The 13,657-nt window shown below is 49.0% G+C and overlaps 1 protein-coding gene across 1 annotated transcript; it reads right to left on the reverse strand.

Annotated features, from left to right (window-relative positions):
* Positions 1 to 3,744: 3,744 nt before the first annotated feature.
* Positions 3,745 to 10,548, reverse strand: CFAP298 (cilia and flagella associated protein 298). The gene is made up of 7 exons (XM_036404240.2): positions 10,190 to 10,548; positions 9,058 to 9,225; positions 7,862 to 7,929; positions 6,241 to 6,399; positions 5,791 to 5,922; positions 4,460 to 4,555; positions 3,745 to 4,368 (listed from the first exon to the last, which is right to left on the reverse strand). The coding sequence occupies exons 1-7, from the start codon at positions 10,326 to 10,328 to the stop codon at positions 4,258 to 4,260; spliced, it is 873 nt and encodes a 290-aa protein (XP_036260133.1). The 5' UTR covers positions 10,329 to 10,548; the 3' UTR covers positions 3,745 to 4,257.
* Between the last annotated feature and the right edge of the window lie 3,109 nt (positions 10,549 to 13,657).

Below are 13,657 nucleotides of genomic sequence, written 5' to 3' on the forward strand. Positions count from 1 at the left end.
CCTATCAGCGGAAGGAAGAGAGGCTGAGGAGCTGGGCCGAGGGCTGAGGTCACCAGAGCACGGGGAGGCGGCGGCAGAGGCCGGCACAGCCCGAGAGCCTGGCTGCAATCCTGCTGCTCCCCCCTGTCAGCAGGAGGCTGCCACAGCCTGTGCTGTGCACAGCACCCATCACTGGGGTCAGCTCTGACAGGCCCCTGCCTTGGTCCTGACGGTGGAACAAGGCGAGTTGGCCTTTGGGGAGGGCCCTGGGCCAGGTCCGGGTCCTTCCTCCGACTCATGGGGCAGGTGCCGCCATGTCCCAGGCAGGTACAGAGGGACTGATCTACATCCAGCAACTCCTGCTGCTGACAAACCATGCCAGGGACAAAGAACTCATGGGGCAGGTGTGCCCCATGTCCCAGGCAGGTACAGAGGGACTGATCTACATCCAGCAACTCCTGCTGCTGACAAACCATGCTAGGGACAATGAACTCATGGGGCAGGTGTGCCCCATGTCCCAGGCAGGTACAGAGGGACTGATCTACATCCAGCAACTCCTGCTGCTGACAAACCATGCTAGGGACAATGAACTCATGGGGCAGGTGTGCCCCATGTCCCAGGCAGGTACAGAGGGACTGATCTACATCCAGCAACTCCTGCTGCTGACAAACCATGCTAGGGACAAAGAACTCATGGGGCAGGTGTGCCCCATGTCCCAGGCAGGTACAGAGGGACTGATCTACATCCAGCAACTCCTGCTGCTGACAAGCCATGCTAGGGACAAAGAACTCATGGGGCAGGTGCCACCCACATCCCAGGCAGGTACAGAGGGACTGATCTACATCCAGCAACTCCTGCTGCTGACAAACCATGCTAGGGACAAAGAACTCATGGGGCAGGTGTGCCGCCATGTCCCAGGCAGGTACAGAGGGACTGATCTACATCCAGCAACTCCTGCTGCTGACAAACCATGCTAGGGACAAAAACCTGATCCTCACCCTTTTATGGAGCGGGCTGGGCTCTGGCCTGCAGGGCTGAGGGCAGGGGCTCCCCAAAACTCTGAGTCCTGGTGAAACTCCCTTCTGGAGAGCCTGGGGCCCACAGCCCAGCTGATCTTTTCTGGAAGTTATCTGGCTGGCAGTTAATGTTAATAGTCACTAAAATCTGTGCATTTTCTTGCCTCCTTTTTTATTGGGAAGCCTCAGTGGGGTTTCAGCCCATAAGCAGACATCCTAACAAAAGCTGGGAGTTACCTTTCCTTCAGACTTCACTTTACTCAAGACCAGGTGAAGTCAGCATGCCACCAGGAGAACACCTGGTCCAGATGGGACTCCACAACCTTTCTGGGCATTTGTGCCAGTGCTCGGCCACCCGCACAGTGACAGTGCTCCCTGAGCTTCAGAGGGACCCTCTGTGTCTCCCTTTGTGTCCATTGCTTTGCTCCTGCCACTGGGCACACAGTGCTTCCCCCTCTTTGCTCCCTTCATCCACACCTCCATCCACCCGGTACCTCCCACTGGGATTCCCAGCTCAAACCTGGGTCTCCACTCCTGCTAACAAACTGCAGTGGCAGCACATCAGCAGAAACCAGGAGTCAGCCCCTTCCTTGGGCCAAAACATTTCTCTTTTCCCAACTCCCAGTCCTCTCCTTGCTTTTCCAGCCTTGCAGGAAAGACATTTTGCACTGAACTAGGGATTTAACAATGAAATAGGGATTTAACTGATGACCTGATCCCCTCCTGACTTACCTCCCTGCCTGCCACCACTCACCAGCAGGCAGACAGACAGAAATTCCTCCAGGTGCCAGAGAGGCAGCTGCTGCCCAAGATGGGGCATTTCACAGACACTGGGAATGTGTTTTGAGGGAAAACAAAGTGCAGTGCTTAATAATGCATGCCTGTTGAAATGGGTCCTCAAACACAGTGACAGACCCTGTCCAAACCCCAGCACCAGGAGCAACTCAGCAGGGCAGGGAAGCAGCCTCTGCTCCAGGCTGGGAGGTCAAGCTTCACTCAGGATCTGGTCCTTTGCCTGAACTATTTCTAGTTTTGCATTCAAGTTGCTATTTTATTCTTTTTGCATAAACTTTCCAAGTCTAATTGGGGAAAGCTGTCAATTAGTGGTTCACCTCATTTCCAAATCCTCACTGTTTGCAGCAGTCTGAGGGTCAGAACGAAGATAAACATAGAAAAACCTGATAAACAGACATGGAATTTTTTGGCTCTTTCTGAAACAACACCCAAAGTACCCAGCAGACAAAACAGAAAATGAGTGAGGTGTGCACTTCTCTGTCCCAGGCCTAAAAAGCAGCAGCTGCAGCGCCCCAGCTGGAAGCTCTGCAGGCTGATATCCACAGGGAGGGTGCCGTGAGGGAAGGACACTCAGGGCTGGCTGTGGGATGGAGCTCCAGCAGCAATGTCCCTGCAATTCCCCACAAGAGCAGCCCAAGGACAAGGCACTGCAAAGGAGAGCCAGCAAGGTGTTCGGACTGACTGGTTTGTGCCCCACGCACAGCTGTGGCCGTGACAACATCTGGAAATTCTATGCCCCAGCAGCAACATCTGAACTCGCTGCTGTGGCTGTTTGAACTCCCCACTCCTGCCGTGGGATCAGCCTCCAGTGGTCACCAGGAACGCTGGGTGAGGTTGCAGGAAGCAACAAATAAATCCTTCCAAATCCTGGCTGAGGCAGAGAATGGAGCAACGTGGGACAGCAACACCGTGAAAAGGAGAGAAGGAATGAAACGGGCGTGGAAAGCATTTCCATTCATGGGGATGGAGACATGGCCACAAAACAAACATTTTAACAATTTCTGCTGTGTGTCTCCTTGGGGACAGAATGGATTTCCCCCGTGGAAGGGCATGGCTACTCTCAACTCCCAAAAATACTGGTTTACAAGAAAGACCAAACTCTGCTTTTGCAAAGCTGCAAACGTGCAATGTGTGGTGTTTCTATTTCATTATCTCCTTGGACAGTTAAATAGTTCCAGTTCTCCTCAATCCTTTTCCAGTGAGTTCATTCACTTTCAGCCACAATGAAAGAATCCAGCAGATCGACAGACACCGTTGTGAGAACTCCAGAAAGGATCAATGCTATGGAAAGTTTGCTCAGCTAAAGAAAAAAACAGCACCAATTACAGCAGAGAACAGCAGTCAGAAGAGAGCAGAATCTGTGTTAAATGTTTCCTATGCCTGCTTTGCCCTTGCTTTCAGAGAGGAAATGAGAATATTATAAGCTCCAGGACATTGATTTTCCTCTTAGGAAGTTGAAGAACAAAGTGGTTTTTTTCAAGAACCTTTTTTGCCATGTGAAATAATTCCAAATAAATTTTAAATTAAAAACACTTGAAGTTTTTCAACTCAGAAATGCTGATTTTTATTTTTGTAAAAAGCCATGTTACTGTAAAGTTGAGATCCAAGAAAAATTACCAGACACCAAACTTCCCTGAAAGTAAAAACATCAGTGATTGAGGTAAAAGCACCATGAGTAGTTCAGTGAACGGCATTCATTACCTGTTCTGCATCCAATCTTCAAGCTGCAAGTTCAGCAAACACTTGGCTTTCACCTTGATTGGTGTCTCTTCAACCATACTAATACAGACAATGAGGATGATTTTTTACTTCCATCCTAAAAGATCTGGTTCTATGAAACTTGGGTTTATCCAAGCTACCTGCAAATGATGCTTATTTTTGTACACAAATTACTGTCAACCTCTATATACCAGCAAGAAAAACTAAACCCAAAGAATGAAAATGAAGCATTCCATGAGGATGTCACTAGTGTTTATATAAAAACATTTACTTTGAACAATTATTAAGAAGTTAACTCATTTCAAAATGACAGTTTGGAAATAGCTATGTTGAAATGTGAACAAGCACATAAAAAAACCTTCATTCTCCCTGGATTAGTCAGGGGAAACTGATCTCCTGTAAAATAAATTACCTTTTCCAGAGCACACCATCTAACAGCAATGCAGGAGAGTATAAAGAGCACTCTGAACAACACCAATATTCCAGGGCATGTTTACTACATGTCCTGCCTGTGAAACAGACTGACATTTCCAATTCCAAACTGCCAGTTTCTAATAAAGTACCACACGTCAGGAGAACCTGTTCATTCCTTTGCAGAGGAAAGTGCTGCTGCAGTCACAGAGAAATAGGAACATTTATTGAACAGCTAAGGCCACAGGAGGGACAGTTTGTTCAGCTGCCGTCTGAAGACTCTACCACACACACCGCAACACTCCGTGCTTCAGCTTGGGAAGGGGCGTGCAGAGCTTCATCTGGGACCCCATTTGATGTCTTTGACCCCGTGGAACTGCCTTTTCAGAGCGTGGCTGTCTGCCCACTCAGCGCTGAGGAAGGAGTCGTCGTCCTCCTCGTCCAGTTTCTGCGGCACAGAGGGGAGGGCGGCGGTGAGGCGCGCGGCCTGAGCTCGGCTGGAGCGGCCCCGCTCGCACGGGCGCCACGGGCACACCCACCTTCAGCTCCTCCTGCTTCCTGTGGTAGTACAGCATCATCTCCTTCTGCTCCTCGTGGCTCAGCACAGGCTCCCGCCCCGGGGCTCCCTGCCCTTTCTGCAAGGCAAGTTGGAAATGCTGCCGGTGACATCGGCGTGCAAAGGAGGAGCTGCTACACACAGACAGCAAAAACCCTTCAGACAACTGGACTTCATGAGCTCCCTCAGCACAGGAAAATAAATGCTGAGGAACTGTGGCTGCATCCACAGAATCACACAATGGTTTGGGTTGGAAGGAACCTTGAAGATCATTTCATTCCCACCCCCTGCCATGGGCAGGGACACTTTCCACTAGCCCAGGATGCTCCAGGCCCCATCCAGCCTGGCCTGGAACACTTCCAGGGATCCAGGGGCAGCCACAGCTGCTCTGGGCAATCTGTGCCAGGGTCTCAGCACCCTCACTTTCCTTATTTTTTCATCTCTGTAGCTGAATCATGCTGCCAATTCTGTGGACATCAATGGAAGATGCAAACAGGATTAAGTCTATTTTACATAAATTTCCACTTTAAAAGATAAAATAAATCTGCTTTAAGGTCGCTCTACTTATCTCTTTAGCTCCCCTACTAATACAGACACAGGATGGCACAGGATTCAGTAAAGGAGAGAAGTAAGGGAGTTACAAACCACTACAAATAAAAGGAAATCTCTTATCCAGGCCACTGTGTCCCTGGAAGAAATGATGGACAAAGCAGAAAACTCGTGCTGTCAGCACAGCATCTTCCTGTGCGTGGAGATGTGGATGCCCTGGAGAACAAACAGCTCTGAGGGGGTTTGGGCACAGAGGAGCCCCTGCACTGCCCTTGCCCTGTCAGCAAGCCCTCCAACTAATTAAACAGAGCACTCCCAGGAGCTACCCTGCAGTGGCCATTGGGATGCCACACCATGCATTTCCCAATGACCCTGCGAGGGAAGAAAATCCAAATCTGGCCTTCTAAACAAATCCCCTGACTCACCTCTCAGGGATGCACTGCAGAACCCACTGCAGGTGGCAAGACTTGCCACAAAACTTGCCAGGTTGTATTCCCTCCATTCTTTAAATGCCTCCTTGTTGTACTCCACAAAAACACCACGGAGCAAGAAATAGTGACTACAGCATGTAAGTGACAGGCTAAAGAGTTACTGGAGAAAAACTCAGAGTACAATCCATTCAAACCTTAAAACGGATGCACAGTTTGAGGATGCTCAAGCTGGAACTGATCTAATCCATTTTATACTGCTATGGATAGTTCTCTTCCACAGAGAACAGATACCAAGGGTGAGCAACTTGTAGAGCAATCTCCCAGCAGTACTCACCTTCTGGATCTTCACAATGATGGTTGTTTTCTCATTTTTGCCCACATAGTCAGACAGCAACTTTGTTTCTTCTAACTGCTTTCCTGCCCACCACAACTGTGCTTCGGATTCTTTTATAACTTCAGTTCCAGCCTGTGACAAAATAAACAAGGTGAAGAGTTGGAGGATATTGTTTCTTGCTTTTTTTCCAAAACCAGATTTTTTTCATGGGGGAAAAAAATAATCTTTCTGGAATTCCTAACATGAAGTGTAATTTTACACTCTACTTCTACGTGTTTCTCCTCATATTCATCTGTGGCATTCTTCCTTATATTCCATTCAATCTCGGGACACTTTGGGACACAAATTCTCCATACTGGGGGTGAAAACAACTTTCAGTGCTAAGATGAAGAACAGCACGGGCCACGTTTAACCCAGGACTACCCACAAGGGGAATACATTACTGCGTACGTGAGTTCCTGACAAGTCTTCTTTATCCTCCAACTCCATCCTGATGGGATCGTGTGGGGGCAATCCCATGGGATACACGATCGTGACCGCCCCTCGGAGCTGCTCCAGGGCGTCTGTCACCGTCTCCATGCCAACGCACACACTGGCCTGAACTTGTTTCTGAAACACACACAGGGATCAGGGCCAAGGCAAGCAAACCTGCAGGAAGAGTGGCCAGTCCAGAGCTGAAGGGATGGGACACCTGAGCAGAGCCAACAGGCTGCATCAGGATTTTAGGAGTGCCAGTCTCCTCACTGGAATACCGACTCGGGAGAACATCTCTCACCTCTGGCCCCTCTGTTTAGCCTGTCTACCTTGGGTGAGGGAGAACACGGGAAAGGGAGATCTTCACCAAACTGTGAGGAGACAGCTGCCCCTGGAACACAGGACTCAAACCAGGACACATTTGTGTGACCACAAACAGCAGATGGGGTGCTGTGGCTCCAAGCACTTGTGACTCCTGAACGTGATTCAAGCCAGCAAAATTCAAGTGAGGGATGGAGAAGGGGCTTAAAACTTGAGAAAAAAATAGAGCACATGTGAGCAGCAGTGTAAAGCTTGGCAAACTGCACAGCTCATGCAGAGAGCTGCAAGAACAAGTACTTGAGATCATTCCAACCCCAGTGCAAGGACAAAGGAGAAACATGACACATCTGGAAGAACAGAAATAAGAACAGTTTGTTGAGCACTCAGGTAAGGGAATGTTGCCTCCTTGTGGACGTTCCTGATCTGGCTAACTGGCCAGTACAACCCCAAACACACAGGCATGTTTCTTCCATTTTGTCATCATCAAGTGGCAAACCAAACAAGCCACTTTCCAAGCCACCCTTAACTCCATTCATAAATGTTACTACCTTGGTGTTTCAAAGCCATACGGAAGCTGAAACACCACACAGAGCACTCCAGGTTTGGCCATGTCAATCTGAATGCCTGAGAGCACCGTCCCATCATCAGGGCAAACCCTGTGCTCAGCAGGACTGAGCTGAGGGCACGTGCAAGTCACACCAAGGCCTACGCCCTGCTCCTGGACCCCTGCAAGTGTTCAGGCTGCACTGAGCTCTGAGCAGCCTGCTCCACTGGAAGGTGTCCCTGCCCATGGCTCTGGGTGAGCTTCAAGGTCCCTTCCAAGCCAAACCATCCCTGATTCTGTGATAGCCTAAGAGATTAGAACACATTTTTCAATTAATTACACATAAAAGTCAAAAGACTTCATTAACTCCAAGAACAGCACAGAATGCAGTTAATTTTTCACCAGAAAGCACGACAAGCATTCCCCCAAAGGACACAGCAGTAGCAAATTGCAAGGATAAAACTGAATGTGATTTAATGGCTCCACATGGGCTCAGCTGCCAGCGTTCCCTTGGAGTTTGGATCCAATTCCTTGACCTGTTGAACCACTTGCCAAAAGCCTTAAAGAAAACTATTAACCAAAATGTCAGGTTTTATTAGACCATTCACATCACTTCATGGCATTTCTCAACAACTGTCAGCCCTTGCACCGAAAAAAGCCTGATTTTATTTCAGATGCCCAACTCCACAGCACTTACTAGGAAAGCCCCACACATCACTTGAGGAAACTCACCTTAGAGATTAATGCCTTGGCTTCTTCTATTGTCTTCTTTATAACTTGCTGCATTTTTTCATTTGGAGCTACAAGTAAGAGAGAGATTCCACAGTCTATGCTTACTGTAAAGAAACCAAGCACACATCCTGTGCAGACTCCACTGTGAGCAAATGAAACAGTATTGTACCATAAAGCAGGAGTTACGTGGTTCATTCCTGTATTTCCTACTAACTTAAGAAATAAGCAGTATTTCTCATGGGACAGCAATATGGCTTCTCCCAAAGACATGTGACTGGTATTTGCCCCATCCCTGGAAGTGTTCCAGGCCAGGCTGGACAGGGCTTGGAGCAATGTGGTCTAGTGGAAGGTGTCCTGGCCCATGGCAGGTGAGTGCAAGTGGATGAGCTTTAAGGTCCTTTCCAACCCAAACTATTCTGTGATTCCATGATCTGGAACTTCATTTGGGACAAAGGTCCTCAGTAGAAAGCAACAACCATAATCCCATACCCTCCAGAACAATCCAAGGCTCCTTCCCTGCTGGACTACTGTGGGCTGTACTGGCAGACATGCCTTAGCTAGGCAAAACAGCTTGCAGCTTTCTTTTCTAATTAAAATCTCAATCTAACAATGAAGACAGTTTCACAAATACACTGTACATTTCACATCACAGTTATCTATTTCAATTGCTACAAAGAGCCTGTCCTCAAAAACAAAAATCCAGCTGAAGCATGCTCATTGCCAGCTTATGTCCTACTTGGGTGCATCGTCTGATGGCACCTGGTTTGGCTTGCATACGCACCCCGTTCAATTTTCTAACTTGGTCAATATCACAAGGCTCAACTCCCGCTTACAAAAACATGCTCAGTGAACCTGAATCCCAGTCAATGAGACAAAAGGAAAAATATTAGAAAAACAACCCTTAATGGAGTCCCTGGGGAAACCCAGTTCTCAAGTGTACATTTACAAACGGGGAGGGTAAACAGAACTGGAGCAGTCAAACTTGCTCCTGGTGATTGTTTATGTGCTGAAGAGAGACACTGCTCTTCAGGCTTGTTCATCAGCATTACCCCAGATTCTGACCCAAGACAGAATTCCTGTGTGTGGAACTTAGAGTTTGGCTACCCCATTCCAGAACCAGGGATTTGTTGCTCCCTGTTATATTATGGATTGTCTGTGTCTGAAGGGAAAGAAACAAGCACTGACACTTGACTCACCAAATCCATTTCTTCGCCCCATCTCATCCTTCCTGAAGACGCTCCCACCGCTTGGGACACACTTCTCTGCCCACTCGTCCTTTAACTTCAGCTCTTCTATCTGCTCCTCTGTCAGTCCTTGCATGTTGTAAGGTAAGGAAATGCCATGCTCTGCCAGCTCCTCCATCTCTTTAGAGTGTTTAGAGAACAAGATTAAAAGTCTGTTACTATAGTCCATTTACAAAAGCCTTTCATGCGATGCCTGTGCAGGCAAAACTTGCCCCGAGCTTTTAGTTTCTAAACAGATAAATAGAGGGAATAAAGAATAAGGGATATAAACAGACATATACAGATAATGTAATAATGTTGAAATTTATAAATTTAACATAACCATAAAACAATGTAACAAATGACATGTGCAGGGATACAAACCCTCATGGTACTTCGTGGCCATAAACCTTTTATTTTTGGTATTTCCCTGGTCAGGTTTTTTTAGATTTCAGAGCAGTGTCAGTACGGCCTCAGACACGCCACAAACACCGTGGCTGTTGCACAGCAGCCGTGGGTGGGCTGCACCCCCAGGTCAGGCTTACCTGACAGCAATCGCTGCTCTCACAGCCCCACGGTGGGGCAGGAAATGTTTTGTAAAGCTGCCTCGGAAGCTGCTGGTCAGGAGGGAGCACTTCACAGTGCCCTGAAGGACGACTTTGGACAGAGTAACGGGACACGGGGGAATGGCTTCAAACCGCCACAGGGCAGGGTTAGATGGGATACTGAGGAGGAATGCTTCCCTGCGAGGGTGCTGAGGCCCTGGCACAGGTGCCCAGAGCAGCTGTGGCTGCCCCAGAACCCTGGCAGTGCCCCAGGCCAGGCCGGACGGGGCTTGGAGCACCTGGGACAGCGGAAGGCGTCCCCGCCATGGCAGGGGTGGCACTGCGAGAGCTTTGAGGTCCAAACCAAACCATTCCGCGATTCCCTGATTTAAGCAGCTGCTACCGGCACACGCAGCGGGAGAGGTTTCAAGGCTTCGCAGTGCCTTCACTGAACACCGAAGGCGGGAATTCGCACCGACCCCGTCAGGAGCGCAGGCGAGGTGTTCCCGCTGCCCGGGCGGCTGCCGGAGCTGCTCCCGCCCGCCGCGGCCCCGCGGTACCTGAGCACAGGCGCTGCACCTTCAGCCGCCCGTTGTGGATGCGGGCGACCAGCGGCGCCAGCTCGGCCAGGCGGGCGCTGCCCGGCGCCTCCAGCAGGAACTCGCTCTCGCCGCCGCGCTTGACGTGCAGCCGCACCATGGCCGGCCCGGGCGGCCCCTCAGCAACGGAGCCGAGACCCCGGATACCGGCGGCAGGGACGCAGCGCGGGGAGCGGCCGCGGCCCGCCGCTCCGGGAGGCCCTGAGGGCGCAGGGGGACCGCTGCCGCCCCCTCCGGTAGCACCGGGATCCTTCGGGATCCTTCGGGAGACTCCGGTCTCGCAGCAACGGCGGCGCCGCCACCGATCCCGCCGCCGCTTCCCCTTCCGGCCTCCCCGTGAGGGCACGGGAGCCTTAAAGAGCCCGCGCGCCTTGCCCCGTGAGGGGAACGACCGAACGTCTCACCAACTGCAGGTAAGGAGTCTAACCACCTCTTAAATTAATTGTTCTAATTAATCATCAGCTATATTTATATCAATTATAAGTAGCAGCTATATTTATATAAATTATAAGTAGCAGCCATTTTTTTATATCAATTATAAGCAGTGGTACTTCCGACCACCCCGTGAGGGCACGGGAGCCCTTAAAGGGCCCGCGCGCCCTGCCCCGTGTGGGGAGCGACAAAACGTCTTACTAATTGCATGTAAGGAGTTTAATTACCTCTTAAACTAATTGTTCTAATTAATCATCAGCTATATTTATATCAATTATAAGTAGCAGCTATATTTATATAAATTATCAGTAGTGGTACTTCCGACCACCCCGTGAGGGCACGGGAGCCCTTAAAGGGCCCGCGCACCCTGCCCCGTGAGGGGAACAGCAGAACGTCTTACTAATTGCATGTAAGGAGTTTAATTACCTCTTAAATTAATTGTTCTAATTAATCATCACCTCTATGTACATCAATTATAAGTAGTGGACTATTCTTAAATTACTCTCGGGCGCTATTTAGCAAAGTTGTTACAAGCTACTTCTGTGGGGACAGCTTGGGAAAAGGCCTGAAACATTCAGTTTTGATAAACTAACTCTGATATTTCCAATGAACAAAGCCCGGGAGAGAAAGAGGGACTGGGGACGTTGGACATCTAGAATGCAGAATTTATGGATCACAAGGACACTATGGCAAAAATACCAGATAAAAACTCGCTATATACACTGGAAATTCCCTACTAAAGGGAAATATACAAAAAGACTAAAAATATGCTCTAATTAGCATAAGAAGTGATAAATCAATCACCAATAAATGACAGAATATAATTAAAGATAATGATGTAATTTAGAACCCATGAACATTAATGTCTTTGTTTACTAAAAATGTTTAAGTAAGTGAATAAGTTCCGTATCAGTGTCCATGTGGAGGCCAGAATTCTGTCAGCCACACAGCCCCTGGCCAAGGATAAAGGAATGCCCAACCTGCTGACACTAAAATGACAGTCTGTAGAGGGTTTTATTCATCCTGATGATTCAGGAGGATTTGGCAGCGCAGGGGCACAGAGGGAGAACGACCACCCAGACCATAAGGATGGGAGTATTTCAGGCATACCTGGGTGTCCTGGGGGATACAGCCATGGAAACAGAGTCCAGGAACACGTGGGGAGTGGGTCTCACCTCCATCCTCCGTGTTTGCAGAGCGTCTGCTGCTGCTCAGTACTCCCATCAGTACATGGCAGGGCCTCACTGCAGCTCACACACACACATATATATATATACACACACACACACACACACATATATACACACAGACCCTGAAATCTGGGAGCATTCCCCGTGGTGCCCACAGCCCCGTGAGGCGCAGAGGAGCCGCACGCCCGGTACAGTTCAGACAGATAGTTTTTAATCACTGCAATTAAATATTCGACAACATATTTTATCACCACGTGACTCCCACTAGCAAAAGTTCCCCCCTGAATTTGGTTTGCTAATGTAAGGATATCCCAAAACACCAACCACACGGATGTGTGCAGCAACAGCGTGAAACAAGGGAACTCACACACCGAAGCACAAGTAGTACCACTGCTGTTCCGAGTGTACACCTGGAATGACCTGAACAGAAAAAAGCGCAATAGGAAACTCACTACCACTCCTCTAGGCGGCTGCAGCTCGTGCCTAACCAGGGCTGTCTGACGGGATAGTGGATTATTTCATGGATTATTTCATGGATCATGTTGTGAGAGCGTTTGAGGATTTCCGAAGCGCGCTGCCCTGGGATATTGCACTACTCTAAATACAATCTAAGTGTGTTGTCTCACCCCCTGGCTGGGAGACTACATGGCCTGCACCTGGCAAATACTGCTTGGTATCTCAAAAGCCAAGGGGGCTTTTTTCCAGAGGTTGAGGAAAAGCCTGCTGTATCAGCTGTTTCCAGTTTGTGGAAAAAAAAAAAGTATAGTTAAAATAGTAATGAATAAATGGATGATATGGAACAGTTATTCTGAATTAGTGCTAGTGAGTGTATGTCACAATAGGATCTAACAACTGAAATGTACTGACACAGGAGATTAATTGAATATATTAATATGCAAAGTTTTGTTTCTATTTTGAAAGTAAACTATTTTTGTTGTGCCTCAAATTCAAATATAAGCCTTACAAATACCCATAGCCTCTGTTATAAATTAAACAGCTTCTAAACAATACTTGTCAACATTCAAATCTCCATAAACTTTGGCAGCTCTTTGGTAAATACTTATAAATATCAACTAACAAAACAGTCAAAAGGGAGGGGGGGAGGCTGCCAGCAGGGAGCCTCTTCTTGTGAAATTCCACAAAGGAGAACAGAAATGAAAGAGCTCCCTAAGCAAAATCTGTGTCCAGGATTGACAGGTTTTAGTGAGACAGTAGCTCACCCTTCTCTCTTTGTCTATTCAAATACTATTACACCGAGGTCTTCATAAACTCCTGGCCATTTGTTGTGCTCTACCATATATACACATTCAGAATTTATACACGAGCTGAAGTGGCTGTTTACGAGCAGAGTTAACTTTCAGTGCATTTAACCATTAATTATTGCACACAGAATAATCTCAAATGCCCAATTATTCTACTGGATAACACGTAGGAACGAACACGCCCTTCTGCACCTCCGCCCAGCTATCTCTCTGTGAAGCCACGGCTTGGTGGCCCCTGGGGTGCCAGGGAGGGACCGGCAGGGCCCCTGCTGCTGGCTGCTGCGGGTGGCACCGGGGGGGCAGGCGGCTCCCGGGCTGGCAGCGAGCAGAGGCAAGCAGCAGCAGCACGGGGGCCGCAGTCACCAGCCAGGGCACAGTCTGAGGCCAGCAGGGCCGTGCGCTCGGCCCCCAGCAGGGCCGGGCACCCAGCCGGTGTCCCGGAGCCCAGCTGTGTAAAATCTGCAACGCTGGCGGATGGCTTCAGCTTGGTGGGGACGTTCTCGTCCTCGTCAAACGTCACCCAGCCCCTGGGCTGCACCTTCTCC

Source organism: Molothrus ater, chromosome 2 (genome assembly GCF_012460135.2).
Source record: "Molothrus ater isolate BHLD 08-10-18 breed brown headed cowbird chromosome 2, BPBGC_Mater_1.1, whole genome shotgun sequence".
In the NCBI taxonomy this organism is placed as follows: Eukaryota; Metazoa; Chordata; class Aves; order Passeriformes; family Icteridae; genus Molothrus; species Molothrus ater.